We start from the raw sequence: 24,048 nt of genomic DNA, 5'->3' as shown, positions 1-24,048 counted from the left end.
GGTTAGAACACTGTACTCTATTGAGGGAAGGCAGTTACCTACTTTGAGCTACCGTGTGATGACAAATATGGAAGAGAGGCTACTATTGTAGAGAAACAATACCATGTATACATGGCCATGGTCTTAACCCTAGACCTCGTCTCATAAAACTAACGACACAAAACTGCATAACAGGAAGAAATATAAATTGTATACTCAGAGATAATAAGAACTGCTGATGTTGGAGTCTGAGATAACACAATGTGGACATGGAGGAACACAGCTGTCCTGGCCATTTTTTCTGAAGAAGGGTCCTGACCCGACAGGTGAGCCTTCCTGCTCCTCTGATGCTGCCTGGTCTGCTGTGTTCCTTCAGCTCCACACTGAATTATATACTACTTTGTACTGCACTTAATGTACTTCCACCTTTGTTACTAAATCCAAAAGCAAAATCTTGGTGACACTGGCAATCTGAAATAAAAACTGACTTGGTAGAACTGTCAAGAATTCATTGTGTTATGGGCCAGCTTAGATTTCCTCAAATCATATGAAGGAGATAGCCGAGACCCTAACATTTTCTTATTTTAAAAGCAAGTGCTAGGTCTTGTGTTCTGGGTGTATTTGATTGGTCAAAATACCAGGCTTGAAGCAAAACACACTTTATTCATACAGTATGATTAAAATACAAACAAACGAAAGAAGAATTGGAATAACCAAACTCAGTTTGGAAAAGATAACAGAATAATAGATTATTTACCTACTAAATAGCAACTGTTCCAAAACAGTTGCATTCCATAAGTACACCCATGGCAAAGGCAAATTCAGTAACATTGCATGTGAGATAATCAATTCTAGCAGCAGGAAGACAACCCAAGCTTTTATTTGTAACAAAGAGAGAGTGATGTAGCAGCTTTTGCAATCCCTGCAATTATTGAAAGTTAACTAAATATCCTGGTTCTATGGGATCTTGACCCTACTCATTCAGAGTGTTTCTTTTGTTCCAACTTGTTTTAAGAGAAAATCCAACGCCTCACAAACTGGTTACTTTATTGGCTTGAATCAGACAGCTCTCACCTTTGTCTCAACCTTCAAAACAAAAGGAAAGAATACACCTTTTATAGCCATCATCATTGGCGGTTCCTTGCAGGCAAGGATGAGACAATTGGTGGCTGTGAGGACCACTGTGGATACTGCAGGCTCTTAGATCTGGGACACGTGGTGGTCATGGGAAGAGGTGATTGGGGCATTGGTGTGGCAGTGTGCTCCTTTGGCTGTTTTCGCCTGGCTTCCGTTTATTCCCAAAGGCAAGTCACAAGGTTCTCGACATCTTCCCAGATGGTTCTTCTCCACTTTGGATCGTCTTGGGCCATATTATTGTCACAGTCGACCTAAAGTGCTAATGATAATTTCTTTTCCCCATATTTCCTGTTTGTTACTTGACTTGGTGTTTGATATGTAGAATGAGGTATCATCCCATGGTTGTTTTGTGTGCTACAAGCATTGTCATCATAAGTTAAAAGCAGATGCTAATTTGTTTAGGGGTATCGTTCTGTTGTGTATCAGTCTTCTATCATAAGACCAGTAAATAGTGTCAGGGTATTTGAATTGGATGCCCTATCTACTCCTGTCATTGTATACCATTGATTTAAATGTGCATTTATTTTGGGGTATGTTTTCAATTTTACCCAACAAATGCACGTTCGTGTTTGTCTCTGAGTTCCATCTCTGATCTCTCTTTCTTTCTTTTTTCTCTTTCTTTCTTTTTTCTCTTTCTTTCTTTCTTTTTTCTCTTTCTTTCTTTTTTCTCTTTCTTTCTTTTTTCTCTTTCTTTCTTTTTTCTCTTTCTTTCTTTTTTCTCTTTCTTTCTTTTTTCTCTCTTCCCCCCCCCCTCTCATTATGCAGTGTCGTGGACTTGTCCTTTTGGTTTGTCATACCACTAGTTTGATATAGTAACTTAAGTTTTGATATTACTGTATAGTTATAATCGTAAGGAAATCTTTCAACTTGGGGCAAGAATCTCATAGTCTCTTACGAACTGAAAGAAATTACCCCTTGATCTTACTTTATTAAAAATGAACTTTTACTGCATAAGAATTGCAGAAAGTGGTCTAAAACCTTGCTGAAGGCAGTCACAGTGTCATCCCCAACACCCGCCACCAAGTTCAAGCCCTCTTCCGGGCTGCAGTCCCCAGCCACCAGCCCCTTCCCACTGTCAGAGAAGGAGCTGGCCTGGTGCCACCAGCTGGTTCCAATCCATTAGTGATAACATCCCTGGGTCACTGACAGGAATGTCCTCTGTGCACTTAAGGTCTATTTGAGGTATGGGTCATCTGATGGTGGAGACTTGGAGCCCCGCTCATCTCCCAACACCAGGACACTCGACTCTTTGGGGATAAGGTCCCCCTCCAGGGCCAAAGTGCCAGGGAAAACAGCATTGGAGGGAGGACTGTGGAAAAACACCTACCTCCTGTACACAGCCCGATGACCCAATGGGATTTTCAGTGCCCACACCATGACCCATGTAAGCCACAGCAATGAGAGGACCTGCCGCAAAGCCCGGGTCTCTGGATTGGTCAGGCCATGGCATGGGACACACAGGAGATGCTGTGGGTTCACCCCGGGGGAGGAACTATGTCTTACCCGAGTGGTGGCGTTCTCCTACTCCTGCAAGGTGCAACGCATCTTTCCAGTGGCCATTGTAACCATGGTTGCCATGATGGCTTCTGCTCCCTTGCCTACCCCACTGCTCATGGAACATAAGTGCCCTCCCACCTGCCCCTGAGGGAAAGCAGGGTGAGTGGCAAGGGAGGGGAAATTTGGTTGTGTTATGTCCTGTCCCACACCTTCAATGTTAGGTGATGATGGGCGGGTGCAGACTGGGTAGCCTTCAGAGTGGGGCAGTTCTTCTTTATATGGCTCCACCTCCCGGCAGAGGTGGCACCACAATGCATCCACCGTCCAGAGTTCCTGGTAGATTGCGCCCTCGTGGAGCACAATAAAGTCGTCCATAAGACCATAAGATATAGGAGTGGAAGTAAGGCCATTCGGCCCATCAGGTCCACTCCGCCATTTAAATCATGGCTGATGGGCATTTCATCACCACTTCCCTGCACTCTCCCCGTAGCCCTTGATTCCTTTTGAGACCAAGAATTTGTCGATCTCTGCCTTGAAGGCATCCAACGTCACGGCCTCCACTGCACTCTGCGGCAATGAATTCCACAAGCCCACCACTCTCTGGCTGAAGAAATGTTGTCTCATTTCAGTTTTAAATTTACCCCCTCTAATTTTAAGGCTGTGCCCACGGGCCCTAGTCTCCCTATCTAACGGAGACAACTTTCTAGTGTCCACCCCTTCTAAACCATACATTATCTTAAAAGTTTCTATTAGATCTCCCCCCAACCTTCTAAACTGTAATGAGTACAATCCCAGGACCCTGAGCCGTTCATCATACGTTAAACGTACCATTCCAGGGATCATCTGTGTGAATCTCCGCTGGACACGCTCCAGGGCTAGTATGTTCTTCCTGAGCTGTGGGGCCCAAAATTGGATGCAGTATTCTAAATGGGGCCTAACTGGAGCCTTATAAAGCCTCAGAAGCACTTTGCTGCTTTTATATTCCAACCTTCTTGAGATAAACGACAACATTACATTCGCTTTCTTAATTACGGACTCTACCTACAAGTTAACCTTTAGAGAATCCTGGACCAACACTCCCAGAGCCCTTTGTACTTCAGCTTTATGAATTTTCTCACCGTTTAGAAAATAGTCCATGCTTGTATTCTTTTTTTCCAAAGTGCAAAATCTCACATTTACTCACATTGAATTTCATCAGCCATTTCCTGGACCACTCTCCTAAACTGTCTAAATCTTTGTGCAGCTTCCCCACCTCCTCAGTACTACCTGCCTCGCCACCTATCTTCGTATCATCGGCAAACTTCGCCAGAATGTCCCCAGTCCCTTCATCCAGATCATTTAATATATAAGGTGAACAGCTGTGGCCCCAACACCGAACCCTGCGGGACAATACTTGTCGCCGGTTGCCATTCCGAAAAAGCCTTTTATCCCAACTCTCTGCCTTCTGTCAGACAGCCAATCCTCAATCCAAGCCAGTAGCTCACCTCGAACACCATGGGCCCTCACCTTATTCAGCAGCCTCCCGTGAGGTACTGTATCAAAGGCCTTTTGGAAGTCTAGATAGGTAACCTCTACTGGGTTTCCCTGGTCTAACATACTTGTTACCTCTTCAAAGAATTCAAACAGGTTTGTCAGGCATGACCTCCCCTTACTAAATCCATGCTGACTTGTTTTAATCTGACCCTGCACTTCCAGGAATTTAGAAATCTCATCCTTTATGATGGATTCTAGAATTTTACCAACTACCGAGGTTAGGCTAGTCGGCCTATAATTTTCCATCTTTTGCCTTGATCCTTTCTTAAACAAGGGAGTTACAACAGCAATTTTCCAATCATCTGGGACTTTCCCTGACTCCAGTGACTTTTGACAGATCATGACCAAAGCCTCCGCTATTTCCTCAGCCACCTGCCTCAGAACTCTAGGATGTAGCCCATCGGGTCCAGGAAATTTATCAATTTTTAGACCCTTCAGCTTTTCTAGCACTTTCTCTTTTGTAATGTCTACCGTACTCAACTCTGCCCCTGGCTCTCCCTAATTGTTGGCGCACTACTCATGTCTTCCACTGTGAAGACTGACGCAAAGTACTTATTAAGTTCTTCAGCTATTTCCTTATCTCCCATCACTAGCCTTCTAGCATCAATTTGGAGCGGCCCAATATCTACTTTTGCCTCTTGTTTGTTTCTTGTGTATTGAAAGAAGCTTTTACTATCATTTCTAATATTACTAGCTAGCTACCTTCATATATGGTCTACTCCCTCCTTATTGCTCTCTTTGTTATCCTCTGTTTTTGTAGCCTTCCCAATCTTCTGATTTTTCCAGTGCTCTTGGCCACTTTTATAGGCTGTCTCTTTTTCTTTGGTGTATTTCCTGACTTCGTTTGTCAGCCATGGCTGTCTAATCCCACCCCGGATAATCTTTCTTTTCTTTGGGATGAACCTCTGTACTGTGTCCTCAATTACACCCAGAAACTCCTGCCATTGTTGGTCTGCTGTCCTCCCCGCTAGGCTCTGCTTCCAGTCGATTTTCGTCAATTCCTTTCTCATGCCTCTGTAATTACCTTTATTTAACTGTAACACCATTACATCCGATTTTGCCTTCTCTCTTTGAAACTGCAGACTGAACTCTACCATATTATCATCGCTGCCTCCTAAGTGTTCCCTTACTGTAAGGTCTTTTATAAAGTCTGGCTCATTACATAGCACTAAGTCCAGAATAGCCTGCTCCCATGTGGGCTCCATCATAAGCTATTCCAAAAAGCCATCCTGCAAACATTGCATGAATTCGCTTTCTTTGGATCCACCAGAAACATTATTCACCCAGTCCACCTGCATATTGAAGTCCCCCATGATCACCATGACCTTGCCTTTCTGACATGCCCTATCTATTTCTCGGTGCATCTTGCGCCCTTGGTCCTGATCACTTCGGAGGTCTGTACATAACTCCCATTATAGTTTTTTGCCTTTGTGGTTCCTCGACTCCACATCTTCTGACCCTATGTCATTCAGTGCCGTAGATTTAATTCCATTCTTAACTAACAAGGCAACCCCACCTGCTCTGCCCACCTCCGTCTTTTCGATATGTTGTGAATCCTTGGAAGTTTAACTGCCAGTCCTGAGCTCCCTGCAACCATGTCTCTGTGATGCCTACCACATCATAATCATTCAAGAGGATTTGTGCTGTTAATTCATCTACTTTGTTGCGAATACTATGAGCATTTAGATAAAGTGTCTTAATGCTAGCTTTCTTATCATTATTAGAGAGGTTGGAAATCCCAAGATGTCTTAAGTTATCCTTCCTTTTTGCTGTATTCCTAGTCTGCCTCGAGCTTAAATCCACCTGTACGTATGCTATCCTGTTGCTTATCTTTCCCTTTAACTCCATACTCCCTGTCTCTTTCACTCCCCGCCCCCCACTCACTAGTTTAAAGTCCTACTGACAACCCTATTTATCCTTTACACTAGAACACTGGTTCCAGATCGGTTCAGGTGGAGACCGTCCCAATGATACAGATCCCCCCCCAGTTCCAAAACTGATGCCAATGCCCAATGAAATGGAATCCCTCTTTCCCACACCAATCCCTTAGCCACGTATTTACTTCCCTAACTTTCTTTTCCCTCTGCCAATTGGCACATGGCTCGGGCAATAATCCGGAGATTATGACCCTTGAGGACCTGTACTTCAATTTCTTTCCTAGTGCTTCATAATCCCCGAACAGGTCCTCTAACCTAGCTTTGCCTATGTTGTTAGTCCCAACGTGGACCACAACAACTGGATACTCCCCCTCCTGCTCCAATATCCTTTCAACCCGGTCGGAGATGTCCCACACCGTGACACCGGGCAGGCAACACATCATGCGGGACTCCCGATCCGGCTTGCATAGGATACTATCTGTCCCTCTAATTATAGAATCCCCTGTAACAACGACCTGTCTTTTTGCTCCCCCCTCTTGAATGACCTTCTGTGCCACGGTGCCATGGTCAGCTGGCTCATCCTGTCCACAGTCCTTTTCCTCAACCGTACAGGGAGCAAGAATCTCATACCTGTTGGTCAAGGTCAAGGGCTGAGGCTCCTGCACTCCTGAACTCTGAATCCCCCTACCTGCCTCACTTACAGTCACAGCTTGTCCCTGAACACTTTCTGAATCCTCAGACAACTCCACCCAGACCAAATAAATCAAGACCTGGTGCCAAAAGGAGTATACATGTTTTAGGGTGGAGTATTTTAGCCCGAGCAGGAGTTACATCTGACTAGATTTGCCTCAGTAATTGCAGATGGGGGAGGAGAAACTCACTGACAGCAAAGGACAGAAGTTGTAAAGCATGACACTCTGAGCCATCCCCTTCTCCATGGCCAAGTGTATTGCCTGCTCAGACCACAGGATGAATACAGCACAAATCATCTTGAATAATTATGATGTTGAGACAGCCATGGCTGACAAAGGACGTCAGGAAATGTATCAAAGAAAAAGAGGCAGCCTATAAAGTGGCCAAGGGCACTGGGAAATCAGAAGATTGGGAAGGCTACAAAAACCAACAGAGGATAACCAAGAGAGAAATAAGGAAGGAGAGCGTCGAACATGAAGGTAGGCTAGGCAGTAATATTAAAAATGATAGTAAAAGTTTCGTTCAATACATAAGAAATAACGAAAGGTAAAAGTAGATATTGGGCCGCTCCAAATTGTTGCTGGAAGGCTGGTGATGGGAGATAAGGAAATAGCTGAAGACCTTAATAAGTACTTTGCATCAGTCTTCACAGTAGGAGACATGAGGCGCATCCCAACAATTAAGGAGAGTTCGGGGGCAGAGTTGAGTACAGTAGGCATTGCAAAAGAGAACGTCCTCCAACAGCTAAAAGGTCTAAAAATTGATAAATCTCCTGACCCTGATGAGCTACATCCTTGAGTTCTGAGGGAGGTGGCTGAGGAAATAGCGGAGGCGTTGGTTGTGATCTTTCAAAATTCTCTGGAGTCAGGGAAAGTGCCAAATGATTGGAAAATCGCTGTTGTAATCCCCTTGTTTAAGAAAGGATAAAGACAAAAGATGGAAAATTATAGGCTGAATAGCCTAACCTCAGTTGTTGTAAAATTCTAGAATCCATCATAAAGGATGAGATTTCTAAATTCCTGCAAGTGCAGGGTCAGATTAGAACAAGTCAGCATGAATTTAATAAGGGGAGGTCGTGCCTGACAAACCTGTTAGAATTCTTTGAAGAGGTAACAAGTATGTTACACCAAGCAAACCCAGTGGATGTTATCTATCTAGACTTCCAAAAGGCCTTTGATACAGTGCCTCACGGGAGGCTGCTGAGTAAGGTGAGGGCCCATGGTGTTCGAGGTGAGCTCCTGGCATGGATTGAGGATTGGCTGTCTGACAGAAGGCAGAGAGTTGGGATAAAAGGCTCTTTTTTGGAATGGCAACCGGCGACAAGTATTGTCCCGCAGGGTTCGGTGTTGGGGCCACAGCTGTTCACCTTATATATTAATGATCTGGATGAAGGGATTGGGGACATTCTGGCGAAGTTTGCCGATGATACGAAGATAGGTGGCGAGGCAGGTAGTACTGAGGAGGTGGGGAAGCTGCAAAAAGCTTTGGACAATTTAGGAGAGTGGTCCAGGAAATGGCTGATGAAATTCAATGTGAGTAAATGTGAAATTTTGCACTTTGGAAAAAAGAATACAAGCATGGACTATTTTTTAAACGGTGTGAAAATTCATAAAGCTGAAGTACAAAGGGATCTGGGAGTGTTGGTCCAGGATTCTCTAAAGGTTAACTTGCAGGTAGAGTCCGTAATTAAGAAAGCGTATGTCATGTTGTCGTTTATCTCGAGGGTTGGAATATAAAAGCAGCAATGTGCTTCTGAGACTTTATAAAGCTCTAGTTAGGCCCCATTTAGAATACTGCATCCAATTTTGGGCCCCCCGCCTTAGGAAGGACATACTAGCCCTGGAGCATGTCCAGCGGAGATTCACACGGATGATCCCTGGAATCGTATGCCTAACGTTTGATGAATGGCTGAGGATCCTGGGATTGTATTCATTAGCGTTTAGAAGGTTGAGGGGAGATCTAATAGAAACGTTCAAGATAAAGCATATGGACGTACATGGAATAGTCTAGGTTAGATGGGCTTTAGATTGGTATGGCAGGTTGGCACAACATTGAGGGCCGAAGGGCCTGTACTGTGCTGTAATGTTCTATGTTCTACTACTGGGTTGGTACTGTTCCAAGCATATGATTTAGGAGTAGGCCATTTGGTCCCTTGAGCCTGCTGCACTATTCAGTCAGACTATGGCTGATGTGATTGTGGCTTCAAGTTCATGTTCCTGCCTAGCCATGATAACCTGTGACTCACTTATTTGTCAAGGATGCATCAACCTCTCCCTTAAAAATATTCAATTCTTTATTTAACCTAAGAATCTGAAAATACCACATTCTGTCCTGGTTTTAATTTCACCTGGGAGTTCCCTTATACATTAAAGTACCTTGAGATTTCTTTATTCCCCCAGATCCAAAAGGAGGTGTGGCACAGATTTGAGGAATTCGGTTTAGTTCTCCTCAACTTCTAGTTTGGCACTTAGCTTTCCAGAGCTTGTTGTCTTTGAGGATTTCAGTTCTAATCTCCTCCAGTAGCGTCAGCAGCCAGAATAGGTTACTTTAATTCCTTGGGGTTTAATTTTGCAAATTGCCCCCGCTCAAATTCTGCTTGGCTGCTCCAGATCAGGGCTGTTCGCGATTTTCCAATGATTTCTCTGCTTCTTGCTCTGGCTGTTGGCAAATACATAACTTTCTCATCATGGTATTTGAACCTGACCCTTGTTTACTTGTAATATCTATTTGATCTGGGACCCCTGTTAAGAAGATAACTGTGGACATCTTGACACTACCAAGACTCGGAAGGATTTCCCATTGTTTAATGTTGCCATGCTTCTAACTCTGACATTATCAGACATATGTAGCCAGTTGTTGATGTTTTATTTACTTCCAGAAACGTTATGAATCTCACAGTACAACTGCTAGTTGTAATAGGACGTAGGTAATTTGAAGATCTGTTACAGGATTGCCAAGCCAGCAGATTTGTTAATGAAACTCAGCAACTACTGTCATGGGAAAGCACAGCTGCACTCTTTGACACTACACAATGCAAACTATATCATCACATGCTAGTCACATTTTCTCTATCCTACTTGGTAGTTGTTTAGTATACTCTCTCTTTGTGCAATATGAGAACATCACCTTTTCCCCAACGTGAAATATATACATTCAGAATTGAAGTTTTTGTCTGTAAGTATTGTGAAAACAATTCACACAAAGGTTAAAACAATTTAACAATCTTCCTGGATTTCCTGATGGGTTAATTTCTCCGAGATATAGTTATCACTCGTGTTTTCTTGCCCTGTTGGTGTCTTACCTATTGTTGACCCCTGATGGTTTGCATAGTAGTCACACTCCAAATTTCTTTGTATAAAAACGGAACGAACTGCAGATGATGTTGAGGAATAAAGACAGAAGTTGCTGGTAATGTTCAGCATGTCTGGCAGCATCTGTGAAGAAAAAAAATAGATTTATTTATTTTTCTCCAGAAATGCTGCCAGACCTCCTGATCTTTTCCAGAAACTTCTGTCTTTGTTCTTTGTGTTCTTTGCACAACTGGTGTGCTTGATGTTATACTGTTGAACAGTTCTTTGAATTGACTTCTGTTTCTCCTCAATGTTGTTCCATTAAGTTTTGTGATATTGTTGAATTTAGGCCATTACATATTACTATAGGTCATCAAGGGTTGGATGTATGACCTGGTCACTCATGTCTTATGTGCAGACAAGGCAGTTTCGTGCATGGTGATAATATATCATCTTCACTCCCTTCTCTTTTTGCTATGTTTGCCTTATATTTCTGAGAACTTGAGTAGGTCTTGGCTTGACAAGGTTTTCTGGGCGTTATCTCCTCTGGTAATGGTAAATGTATGTTTGTGTATTGTTCTTAAGGTTAACACAGCATTGTGGAGATACTGTTTTGCTACCTTGCAATTCCTGATCTGTGCTTTAATGCTGTGAGCTGTTCATTGTGAGACTGTTGGATTTGAAATAGTGTGATGAGCCAGTTGCATAATTCATTCTCCATCTGGGAATAATGCCTGTAAAGGCGGCGGTTTGTCAGATATAATCTCTTTTAGTGTACCAAACAGACTGAATAGTGCACTTGCGTCTGCTGTGGACATGTTTGAGATATTTTCCAATTATCTGACAGTTGAAAATTTGGAATAATGTTCAGAGACTAGATGAAAATTGTATCATAAGTAAATCTATGTCGGAATTTTCAACTGATGATAGCTATTCAATGCAAAAGTATCTATTAGAGTACAATGAAACCTTGAAAAGGTGTTCAAGAGAATCTGTGTTCAGTTCAGAAGGGAGAACAGTTTCTCTGAGCAAAACAAATCAAGTTTTTGAGTTGAAGGGAACCAGTCACCGCAGCTGAATTGCTTAGTTGAGTTTTCATGCCAAGAGAGTTTGGCTGGATAACTTCAAGTTGTTGGAACTGGAAAATCCTGGGCCATCAGAATTGTACAATGTTCATGTCAGTGGATTTGGAAAGGAATCATAATTGTCTTCACAGACTAAGTACAAGAAACTAGGAGGAGCCAGTTGAGTTGAAAGTTAGAGTTGAGACAGGAATGAAATTTCTCTGAATTGTGTAACATTAAAAGGCTAATATTGGAACAAGTTAAAATTTTGTTTGGTTGCCTCTTCTGACAGTGTCTATTTAAGTGATTTGAATATGTGTTAATAGTCCTCTTGCCATAGATACAGATTATCCTTCAGGGGCTGCTCTTATATCAAAGCTTCACTGGCAGATGTTTTGTATGTATGATGCAAGGAAACTATGGGAATAGGTATGTATTTCTTCAGTTTTTGTCTGGTTTGGGTCACAATCCTGAACTTGAATAGATAACATTGAAAAAGTGGATCCAACCCACATTCACATCGTTTCTCTTGCTGTTGAAGACTAGATCCTTTGCAATGAGTTGCTATAATCAGTGAGTGTAGATTTCCATTGTGTTGTTCTTTTGATTTGTCCATTATGAAGTAGTCGACAACACACATGAATTTTGGAATGCTTTCCGTAATTCTGTCCATATACTGTTAGGATAGATATTAACTGATGGATAGACTGAAAAATGGACTTTGGAGGCAACATCTTGCAAATGGTGTCTTAAAGATCATGGCTCTTGAGAATACCTTTACCAACTGAGGCCATCAAGTGTGCCCAGCTTGGAGAAGAATTTAACTTCTGTCAATTTGGAATTTGTTTCCATAATTTTGGAATTTAGTGCAAGATATCTCTTTTTAGAATGAGATCCAGATGTTTTGTGTTTAGCCATATCTGGATTGTGCCATCTTTCTTCTTCACACTTGATAACTGTATCACTCAGTGTGCTGATGCACGTTTTGGGTAGTTCTGTTAAGTTATACTCTTGAGCTTCTTCCCAGCATGTATGACCAAAAAATGTAAAGTGCAGAGCAGGTCATTCTGTTTTTTTTGCGTCTGTAGTGCCATTCAATGAGATTCTGGCAGATCACTCTCCACTTGCCTATGTTGTCTTCATAAGATGAGTTCCTTACAGATTTAAAAATCTGTCCCAGCCTTGAATACTGAGTTAATTTGTACGGCATGAAAGTAAGGAAAGAGCAGTTACGTGTAATGTGCATATTGAGCCTCACCAAGATAGCATAATGGCATTTCAAAAAAGAAGTCACTGTACCAAATTTATATAGTAGAAATGTTCATTGGGACTTTGATCAAAAGGAAACCTCTATGTTACGCTAACAACTAAGTAGTTTTGAACAGTCCATGTACAAAAGGTCTGGTGAATATTTGCCGCAACAGTATTAGAATTAAGGTGCCATTAATATCAGTTACAATGCAAGTAGTTGTTCCCATTATGACCACATGTCTTAAAAATCACAGTACACTTCATTGTTTGGTTAGAACTGTACTCTGTCACCACATATTCCAATAATGGGATAGAAGATACCCAGATATGATGATCCAGGAGTCTGAACAGTTAGCAAACCATCTAGATGTCAGAGGCATAGCCTCAGAATAAGACTGGCAAATTACGCATGAGTTGAGGACCAGCATGTGGAGAAATTTCTTGACTCAAATGGTGGTGAATGTTTGGAATTCTCTCCTTGAGATGTGGATCTTCAAGATAAAGTAGATTCTAGGCTTAGAACCGAACTTTTTTTTTTGAGTCTCTCTCAGATAATGAATTTGGGAATGAGTTGGGAAAAGAGGTACCAAGCAGAAGATCATATTGAAAAGTGAAGCAGGCTTGAGAGGCTTTGTGGTTTACTCCTCCAGTTTCTTATTTTGTGTATGATTCTAAGATTATGATTGTCAAAGGGTGCAAAATAGACTTAGAAGGAAGTTACCAAGACTGCAGGGTGTGAGTTATAAAGAGAGGCTGGATAGATTTGCTTTTTTCCCCCCCGGAGTGTTGGAGACCGAGGGGTGACCTTACAGAGGTTTATGAAATCATGATAGGCATAAATAACCAAGATCTTTTCCCCAGGATAGGGGAGTTCAAAACTGGAGGGCATGGGTTTAAGGTGAGAGGGGAAAGATTTAAAAGGGATCTGAGGGGCAACTCTTTCACAGAGAATGGTGCGTGAATGGAACAAGCCTCCAGAGAAAGTTGAGGTGAGTACAGTTACAACATTTATAAGGTATCTGGATGGGTACGTGAGTAGGAAAATTTTAGAGACTTATGGGTGACATGCTGGCAAATGGGACTAGATTGGTTTAGATATCTGGTTGGTGCGAATGAGTTGAACCGATGGGCCTCTTTCTGTGTTGTACAACTCTGACTCTATGACTCGGTGAGGTAATATTTACTACTAATTCAAAATGCAAGGCCTACAGGATTTTAAAAAAAATCTGGCAATGTGATTTTTGCTGACTGAGCCAGTATTGATAGAACAGTACAGCATAGGAATAGGACCTTCGTCTGTAATGTCTGTATCGATGCTAATATTGTTCTAACCTAATCCCTTCTGCCTGCACATCCATCTTTCCCTGTTCCTTGAATATTTGTGTGCCTGTCAAAATGCCCCTTAAATGTTCCTAATGCATCTCTTTCTATCAGACTGTATGTTACAAAAAAATTTCCTTGCACATCTCCTGTAAACATTTCCTTCTCACCTTTAACCCCGTAGGATTTGAAATTTTCACTCTGGGATGAAGATTAACTATTCACCCTTTCCAATCCTTCATAATTTTATATACTTGTATCGCATTGCCCCTTAGCCTCCAAGGCTCCAGTGCAAACAATCCAAGTTTGTCCAACGTTTCCTCATAACTCATACTCTCCAATCCAGGCAACATCCTGGTAAACTTCTTTTGCACCTTCTCCAAAATCTCCACTTACTTGCCTTGTGTGACAACCAAAACCACAATGAGTCAAATGTGGCCTAACTAAATCATCAGACACCATTTCCACCACCTTCAGCAAGATGCTAACACCAGACACGTTCCCCTCCCCTCCCTTGTCTGACTTCTGCAGGGACCGTTCCCTCCGGGACACCGTGGTCCACACTTCCTTCACTCCCAACACCTCCCCACCGCCCTACAGCATCTTCCCGGTAACTGACGAAGGTGTAACACCTGCCCATTTACCACCTCCCTCCCTACTAGCTAAGGGCCCAAACATACCAACCAAGTGAAGCAACACTTCACCTGCACTTCCCATAATCTAGTCTACTGCATTTGCTGCTCACAATGTGGTCTCGACATTGGGGAAACAAAGCGTCGACTTGGTGACCACTTCACAGAACATCTGCGCACTGCTCGCAAAAAAAGATCCTGAAGTACCTGTTGCCTGCCACTTGAATGCACCACCCTGCTCTCTGGTCAACAACTCTGTCTCTGTCTCTGGCTTGCTACAGTGTGCTCGTGAAGCTCAACGCAAGCTAGAGGAACAACACCTCATATTGTGCTTGGGCACCCTACAACCCTCTGGACTCAGTATCGAGTTCATAAATTTTGGAGTCTAAACTCTCCCACGTCCCAGCCCCCTACCCCACACACCAGGCCTTGTTACCACATGGCTTGCTACTGCACACCCCCGTTGTTAGTCGCTAACAGTCCCCGTTAACAACTATTCACCCTCCCAGCCTGATTGTTAGCAACACCTTTGTCTGTCCAACTGTCTTTGTCTTTCTCTGGGCTCTCTCCTGTCATTTACTCCCTACCACACCCACCTCCCTATTTTCTACATCTAAACTGATGTTTACCTAGCCACCATCAGTTCTGAGGAAGGGTCACCAGACCCGAAACGTTAACTCTGCTTTCTCCTTCACAGATGCTGCCAGACCTGCTGAGCTTTTCCAGCAGCTTTGTTTTTGTGGCCTAACTGAAGTCTTCGACATCTGTGGCATGTTCTGCCAACTTTTATATAAGTGCCACAACTGATGAAGGAAAACATACTTCTTTATCACCTTATCTACCTGTCTTGTCTCTTCAGGAGCTATGGTTTTGGATCCCAAGATCTCTCTGCATAACCTTTGCTTCAAAAGGTCCTGACATTTACTTTACACTCTTTTCTTGCATTTGATCTCCCAAAATGCATTACCTCACACTTGTCTGCTATCTGTCATTTCTCTGTTTAACTTTCTAACTGATCTATGTCCTGCTGTATTCTTGGATAACTTACTATCCACAATTCCACCAATTTTCTTGCTATCTGCAAATTTACTAATTGGACCAATTACATTTCTATTCAGATTGTCTATATATATATTACAAATAAGAGTTCTCAGCGGAGGTCACAGACCTGTAGTCAGAATGACACCCCTGCATAACTACCCTCTGGCTTCTCATAGAAGACAATTTCATATCCAAGTTGCCAACTCACCATGGATACAATGAGACTTAATCTTCTAAACCAGCCTACCATGAGGGACCTTGTCAAATGCTTTAGTAAAATTCATGCTGATAACATCCACTGCCCAACCCTTCCTCATTAATCATCGTTGTCACTTCTTCAAAAAGCTCAATCAAATTTGTGACTGAAGACCTCCTCTGCAAGTAAATCCCATCCCTTAGAATCTTCTCCAGTCGATGCAGATGATGTGTGGCTCATCAGCCTATAATTTCCCATTAGCTCTTCTCCAGTTTTCTGGGACCGCACTATTACAGACGAGATACAAAGGCCCCAGTAATTTCCTCCCTTGCCTCCTTCAGTATCCCATCAGGCTATAGCAGCTTATTTACCCTCATGTTTTTCCAGACACTCGATGCTTCCTCATTAATATTGGCATGTCCCAGAATATCAATATATCCAATCCTAATCTTTCCATCATCTGTGCCATCCTTCTTGGTGAATAGTGATGTGCAGTACTCTTTAATGACCTCACCCACTTCCATAGGTACATTTCCTCCTTTGTCATTGAGTGGACGTTCTTTTTCCCTAGTTACCCCTTGCTCTTAATATGCATATAACATGTCTAAGTATTCTCCTTAATCCTACTTGTCTAGGATGTTCTCCTTACATCTACTTGCCAAGGACTTAAATGCCCATCTCTGTTTGCTTAGAGAAGGTGGTGGTCAGCTGCCTTTCCCGAGTATACTGACGATGCTATTAGGAGGGAGTTTCAGGTTCTTTGACCAATAAACAGTGAAGGAATGGTAATAAATTTCCAATAATGGTGTTAAGTTGCTTGGAGAGAAACTGATACCTGCTGCCTTGTTCTTCTGGATGGTAGAAGTTATGGGATGGGAGAGGTTCCTCTCTAAGGACCCACAGTGAATTTGTGCAATGCATCTCATAGATCACATTGCTGCTATTGCTTTTTGATGGTGGGGGGAATGAATGACTGTGGATGTAGTGCTGGTCAAATGTGCTGCTTTGTCCTGGATGGTGCAAGCAACTTGAGTAGTGTTGGAACCGCACTCATCCAGAAAAGTGGTGAGCATTGCATGACATGTTTGAGTTATGCCTTTTAGATTTTGGACAGGTTTTGGAATTCTGGAGGTGCATTATGCATTGTATTACGCATTGATTCCCAGCCTGTGATCCACTTTTATAGCCACAGTATTTATATAGCTAGTCCTGTATAGTTTTTGGTCAGTGATAACTTTCAGGTTGATGGTGAAGGATTCAGTGATAGTAATGCCATTGAATGTCAAGGGGTAATGCTAAGATGCTCTGTCTTGTTGGAACTGATCATTGCCTGGCACTGGTGTAGCGTGAATGTTACTTGCTTTTTATCATTTGAAGCCTTTACATTGTTTAGGCCTTGCTGCATTTGAATGTGCACTGCTTCAGTATCTGAAGAGTTGTGAATCACTGAACATCTCTACTTCTGACCTTGTTGGAGAGAAGGCCATTGGCCTAGTACACTACACTGAGGAACTTTAGCTGTGATGCCCTGGACCTTAACTCGGCCATCTTCTGTGTGCTAGGTATGACTCCAACCAGTGAAGAGTTTTCCTGCTAAGTCCCAAGATTCACTTTGACTCCTTCATGCCACATTGTTGAAGTGGCCTTGATACCAAAGGCAGTTATTCTCAACTCACTTCCAGGGTCCATCTCTTTTGTCTGTGTTTAAACCAATACTGTATGAAGTCATAAGCTGATGTCCCAGGCAGAGCCCAAACTCTACATTAGTGAACAGGTTATTGTTAATTCTTATTATTGTTAGTGTTGCTTGATGGTATAATTGACAATCCCTTCCATCATTTTGTTCATGATCATTCGCAGATGGTAACTGGCTGGCTTGGATCTGTCCCCCTTCTTTTGTACAGGAAATACTTGGCCAACTCTGTACCTTGCTAGAATAAAAACAATGTTGCTGGAAAAGCTCAGCTGGTCTGCCAGCATCTGTGGAGGATAAAAATGAGTTAACGTTTCACGTCCGGTGACCGTTCCTCAGAACCGTTCTGAGGAAGCGTCACCGGACCCAAAACGTTAACTCTGTTTTCTCCTCCACAGATGCTGCCAGACCTGCTGAGTTTTTCCAGCAATTTTGTTTTTGTTCCTGATTTACAGCATCTGCAGTTCTTTTTGGTTTTTATTCTGTACCTTACTGGGTAGTTACTCGTGTTATAATAGTACTGGAACAACCTGGTTAAAGGTACAGCAGTTTTTGAAGCACAAGTCATTGGCACTATTGCTGGAATATTGTCAGAGCCCTTAGATTTACCAATATTTAGTGCCTTCAACCATTTCTTGATATCATGTAGGGTGAATCAAATTGGCTGAAGGTGTGCATTTTTGATGCTGGGTTCTTTTGGCAGACGGATGAATCATCAACTTGGCACTTCTGGCTGACGATTGTTGCAAATGCTTCGACCTTTTTTTGTTTGTGCTGATGTGCTAGACTCCTTTCAAATTCATCTTTGATGTATCTTTTGGTTACCTCTTGCCCTCTCTCCTCTTGGGTTTAAAATTTGATATGTACGTGCATGTTGTTGTAAATTGGAACCCTCAGACCATATGACATGGAGCAGAAATTAGGCCACTCGGCCCATCGAGTCTGCTCCGCCATTCTATCATGGCTGATAAGTTCCTCAGCCCCATTCTCCTGCTTTCTCCCCGTAACCCGTGATAATCAAGAATCTATCTATCTCGGTCTTAAATGTTCTCAATGACCTGGCCTCTGCAGCCTTCTGTGGCAGTGAATTCCATAGATTCACCACTCTCTCTGGCTTAAAAAGTTTCTCCTTATCTCCGTTCTAATAGGTCTTCCCTTTACTGTAAAGCTGTGCCCTCGAGTCCTAGTCTCTCCTACAAATGAAAACATCTTCCCAACAGGCACTCTGTCCAGGCAATTCACTATTCTGTAAGTAAACAATCTACGTAGATCTGTAATTTCACCTTCTGACAAAATGGTGATTCTGTGATAATTTTGTATTCTTTCTCTTGGCTTCTTAGCTTATATTACAAAGAAGTTCCTAAAGCCTAGTCCTTTCTGCCTGTTAACTTTCCTAATTGCTCCCAGTTTCTGATTTAAGTATCTGAATAAAACAAAAACTTCTATGTGAAAATAAGAACAGTGGTTTATTTCAAAATGGGGCGTGAATTATGATTGTATTTTAGTACAATTATTCTCTTCCCTTGACTCCTTTATTCAAAGAATACATTTTGTCTTGGATTCCCTTTGCAGCATTTTTTTGATAAAATCAGAAAATCTATCACACGTAGACATAATACCTTCTATCTTTGTTGCAGATGTAAAGCTGTCTTAATTTCTGATTTGAGTTTGTGGGACAGAAAAATAGCATCTACTTTGAGGTACCAAACAACTTAACTGACTAGTTAAGGAAATTAGTAAATTAATCTGCATTTAAACTCTGGCTTCAAAGAAGTGGAGACCACAAAGAACTGGGCAACTGAGAGGGTGAATAAAAAAGAAAGGCCAGGAAAGAGCTTAAGTCATAAGACATGGAAGAAAGCAACAGGAGTAGATCATTCAGCCTCTTGAGCCTGCTCCGCCATTCAGTATGAGCATGGCTGGTCATTGAGCTCAGTACCGGAATCACATCCTCTTTCTTGACACCATTTTCTCTGGTATTGAATTCTACTCTCTGGGTAAAGAAATTTCTCTTCATTTCTCTCTTAAACATTTACCACATATCTGTAAGCTATGTGTCATGTTTCTGTACTCGCCCACCTTTGGAAACAGCCTTCTTGCATCTAACCTAACTCGCTGTGTTAGAATTTGAAAGGTTTGTCTGACATTCCCCTTTGTTCTCCTGAACTCTGTATAATTCTAATCAACCTAATCTCTCTTCATACATCAATCTTGCTATCCAGAGGTATCAAGTTGGTAAATTTCGTTGCACTCCCTCTAGCACGAAAGCCCTCCTTCGGATAAGGGCATCAAAACTGCACACAATAATCCACATGTGGCCTCACCAATGCCCTGTTGAATTGCAGCAAGACATCATTGTTCCAGTACTTCAATCCTCTTGCTCTGAAGCCAACGTAGAGTTTGCCTGCTTTACTGCCTGTTGCACCTACATGCAAACTTTCTGCGACTATGCACAAGTATACCCAGGTCTCGTTGAACATCTTCCCTCCCACTCAATTTATAGCCATTCAAATAATAACCTGCCTTCCTATTTTTGCTACCAAAGTGGATAACCTCACATTTATCCACATTATACTGTGCCTGCCATTATTTGACCACTCACTCAGCCTGTCCAAATCACATTGCAATGTCTCTGCATCCTTCTCACAGCTCACCCTTCCACCCAGCTTTGTTACCTGACAATTTTGAGTTATTATAGTTAGTTCTTACATTTAAATTATTGTCATGTATTGTGATTAACTTATCCTAATATTGATTCCTGTGGTATCCCACTTGTCTTGCCTGCCATTCAGAAAGACCCTAATTTATTCCTATTCTTTGTTTCCAATTTTGTATCCATCTCAAAATACTTCCCCCAGTACCATGCACTTTAATTTTACACAATGATGTCTTTTGCATGTCTTTATCAAAAGCCTTCTGAAAGTCCAAATAAATCGCACTAGTTAACTTCTCCAATCAATTCTGCGAGTTATATCCTTGAAAAATTCCAGTAGATTTGTTTAGCATGCTATGCTGACTATATCTGATTTTCCCACTGTTTTCTAAGTGCTCTGCTGTAAAATCCTTGATAATGAATGCTCTGTGATTCCCTGTTTTCTCTCTACCTCCCCTTTTAAAAAGTGAGGTTACATTAGCTATCCTTCCGTATGTGGGAACTGTTCCAGAGTCTGAAGAATCTTGGAAGATGATCACCAATGCATCCACTACTTCCTGGGCTGCTGCTTTAAGTACTTTGGGACGTAAATTATCAGCTTTCAATTTTATAAATTTCTTTAACATCATTTTTCTACTAATACAGATTTGCTTCAGCTCCTCCCTCTCAATAAACCCTGTGCTCCCCATCATTTCTGGCAGATTATTTGTTCCCTCCTTTGTGAATGCAGAAGTGGAGTATGAATTTAATTTGGCAGCCATTTCTTTGTTCCCTATTACAAAATTCCCTTATTTCTGACTGTAAGGGACATTTGATTACAGTAAACAAAAATCACCAAAGAACTGTGCATGCTAGAATTCAGAATCTGCGGGAAAACCTCAGTAGGTCTGGTCGCATCAGTGTAGAGAAAGCACAAGTTAACATTTTGAGTCCTTCTTCAGAACTGAGAGGAGCTAGGAAAAGATTCATGTATACCCTGAAGATAGTGTTGTGTGAAGGGGAAGGTGTAAACGATAGGTGGAGATGGAACCCAGAGAGAGTAAAACAGTTGGGTAGATGAAAGGAATGGGTAAAGGTTAATATGGGAGAATTAGGACCATTAGTAGCTGACAATGGGTTGTTAGTGGTAGCAACCCATGTGATGACAAGGCCTAGTGTAAGGACATGAGAAGATGCACTGACCCTAAAATTATTAAACTGGATATTGAGTCCAGAAGATTGCAGAACTCCCAAATGGGAAATGAGGTGTTGTCCTTGCATTTGTGCTGAACTCTGCAGCAAGCTGAGACAAAGATGTTGACCAGAGGAAACGGTGGCGAGTTGAAATGGTAGGCAACCAGAAGCTCAGGGTCATTTTTGTGGACTGAACATACGAGTTCTACAAAGTGGTCACTGAGCCTGTGCTTAATCTCTCCAACGTAGAGGAGGCAACATTGTGAACAGCAAATATAGCAGACTAGATTAAGTAAAGTGCCGCTTCACCTGGAAGGTGTGTGGGGGGCCTTGGATGGTGAGAGAGAGGAAGTAAATGGGCAAGTGTTCGACCTTCGATTGCAAGGGAAGCTGCCAGGGGGTTAAGGGGAAATGTTGGCAGCGGAGGAGGAGTGGATCCAGGTGTCTGTACAGATGGTTGATAAGGGAGGGCAGGGGAATGTGTACCTGGTAGTGCCATCCCACTGGAGATAGTGGAAATGACAGCTAATAATCCTTTGGATGTGATGCTGGATGGATGTTAGTTCAGGATGAGGGGTCCCTACCACTTTTGTGGGAGGGAAGGGGGTTTCGGCTGAGGGGTAGGCGATAGTTTTGATGCGGTTGAGGGCCCTATCAACCACAGTGCAGGGGAATCCTTGTTTGAGGAAGAAGGTAGACATTGCAGAGGCCCCTAGGTGAAGTTAGCATCGTTGGAACAGATGCAATGGAGATGGAGGAACTGAGAATGAAATGGAGACTTTACAGGAAGCAGGGTGCAAGAATGCATAGTCAAGATAACTGTGGAAGTTGTTGGTTTTGAAGTGGATATTGGTGGCCAATTTCCCTTCAGAAATGGAACAGATTTTGAAGAAGGAAAGTGAGTAGTCAGAGATTGGCCAGGTGAAGGTGAGAGCAGACTGGAAATTGGAAGCGAAATTGATTAATTTGAAGAATTCTCGATGAGAGAGGGATGCAGCATCGATGATGTCATTGAAGTACTGGAGAAAGTCTTGGGTTGGGGCTAGAGTAGAACATGCAATTTTCCATGTACCCCACAAAGAGACAGGCATAACTGGGGCACATTTGGGTACCCATGGCCATCCATTTGATCTGAAGAAAGTGAGAAAGGTTGAAGGAGAAGTTTTCACCAATCTTATTCTCTTTACAAACCTATAGAAGCAGTGAGTTCTTATTTTCTTCACATTTTTAATGTAAAACTCTATTTGCCTCTTAATCAATCCTTTGATCCTCCTTTGTTGATTTGTAAATTGCTGTCAATTGTCAGGTCTGTAGTTTTCTTGCCAACTTGCAACCTGCTTTTTTTGCCCCTAACTTCCCTTATAAGCCATGGTTTGACCACTGTTCTCTGTGTACTTGTGTCAGGTAGGAATCAGCACTTTTTGTACTTCACCCATTTCTTCTTTGCATGTTAACCATTGCCTACCCACTGTCATTCCTTTTCCAGTCCATTACAGTCAACTCCTGCCTCATACCATCAAAGTTTGCCTTGTTAAGATTCTAAACCTGAATCTCAGGATCAAGTAACTTGCTGTTCATCTTGATTATTTTCTGATTGTTCATCCCTAAAGGGTCTCTCTCAAATACATTGCCAATTATTTCATTCTCATTGCATAATACCCAGTCGAAGATGGCCTGTTCCCTCATTAGTTTCTCAATGTACTGTTCCAGAAAACCATCCTGTACACATTCTAGGAATTCCTCCACAATGGTATTTTGACCAATTTGATTCACATAATCTATATGTAGATTAAGATCACCCATAATTACAGATGTACCTTTCCTGTGTGCATCTCTGATTTCCTGTATACTGTCATTCCCAACAGCACCTCAACAATTACGTGGTCTAAATACCACCCCTCATGGATGCTTACACAGATTGTACATTATGTTTATATCCAGGGAATTATAGACCGGTTAGTCCGACGTCAGTGGTGGGAAAGATGCTGGAGTCAATTATAAAAGATGAAATTACGACTCACTTGGATAGCAGTAACAGGATAGGTCAGAGTCAGTATGGCTTTACGAAGGGGAAATCGTGCTTGACTAATCTTCTGGAATTTTTTGAGGATGTATCTGTGAAGATGGACAAGGGAGAACCAGTGGATGTGGTGTACCTGGACTTTCAGAAAGCCTTTGATAAAGTCCCACATAGGAGATTGGTGAGTAAAATTAGGACACATGGTATTGGGGGCAAAATACTGACTTGGATTGAAAATTGGCTGGCTGACAGGAAGCAAAGAGTAGTGATAAACGGGTCCCTTTCGGAATGGCAGGCGGTGACCAGTGGGGTACCGCAAGGGTCGGTGCTGGGACCGCAGCTGTTTACAATATACATTAATGATAATAGACAAAGGCATTAAAAGTAATATTAGCAAATTTGCTGATGACACAAAGCTGGATAGCAGGGTGAAATGTGAGGTGGATGTTGTGAGAATACAGGGTGTCTTGGACAGGCTAGGTGAGTGGACGGATGCATGGCAGATGCAGTTTAATGTAGATAAATGTGTGGTTATCCACTTTGGTGGCAAGAACAGGAAGGCAGATTACCATCTGCGTGGAATCAAGTTAGGTAAAGGGGAAGTACAATGAGATCTAGGTGTTCTTGTACATCAGTCAATGAAAGCAAGCATGCAGGTTCAGCAGGCAGTGAAGAAAGCTAATGGCATGCTGGCCTTCATAACAAGAGGAATTGAGTATAGGAGCAAAGAGGTCCTTCTGCAGCTGTACAGGGCCCTGGTGAGACTGCACCTGGAGTATTGTGTGCAGTTTTGGTCTCCAAATTTGAGGAAGGACATTCTTGCTATTGAGGGAGTGCAGCGTAGGTTCACGAAGTCAATTCCTGGAATGGCGTGACTATCATATGTTGAAAGATTGGAGCGACTGGGCTTGTAGACACTTGAGTTTAGAAGGATGAGAGGGGATCTGATTGATATGTATAAGATTATTAAGGGATTGGACACTGTAGAGGCAGGAAGCA

The 24,048-nt window shown here is 42.3% G+C and overlaps 1 protein-coding gene across 6 annotated transcripts in view; it reads left to right on the top strand.

Moving 5' to 3' along the window:
• faf1 (Fas (TNFRSF6) associated factor 1) overlaps positions 1-24,048 on the top strand; it is a 394,938-nt gene that overhangs the window by 34,465 nt on the left and 336,425 nt on the right. Inside the window, exon 2 of one of the 6 annotated variants that reach the window (XM_059647933.1) lies at positions 18,352-18,451. The exons of the other annotated variants lie outside the window; for them this stretch is intronic. Within the exon in view, the coding sequence (XP_059503916.1) occupies positions 18,403-18,451 (49 nt within the window). The 5' untranslated portion in view covers positions 18,352-18,402. The remainder of the gene's footprint in view (positions 1-18,351; positions 18,452-24,048) is intronic. 6 annotated transcript variants of the gene reach the window in all.

The sequence above is a fragment of the Stegostoma tigrinum genome, chromosome 8 (genome assembly GCF_030684315.1).
Source record: "Stegostoma tigrinum isolate sSteTig4 chromosome 8, sSteTig4.hap1, whole genome shotgun sequence".
In the NCBI taxonomy this organism is placed as follows: domain Eukaryota; kingdom Metazoa; phylum Chordata; class Chondrichthyes; order Orectolobiformes; family Stegostomatidae; genus Stegostoma; species Stegostoma tigrinum.
The sequence above is the reverse complement of the archived record's forward strand: the minus strand, read 5'-3'. Positions and strand labels throughout refer to the sequence as shown.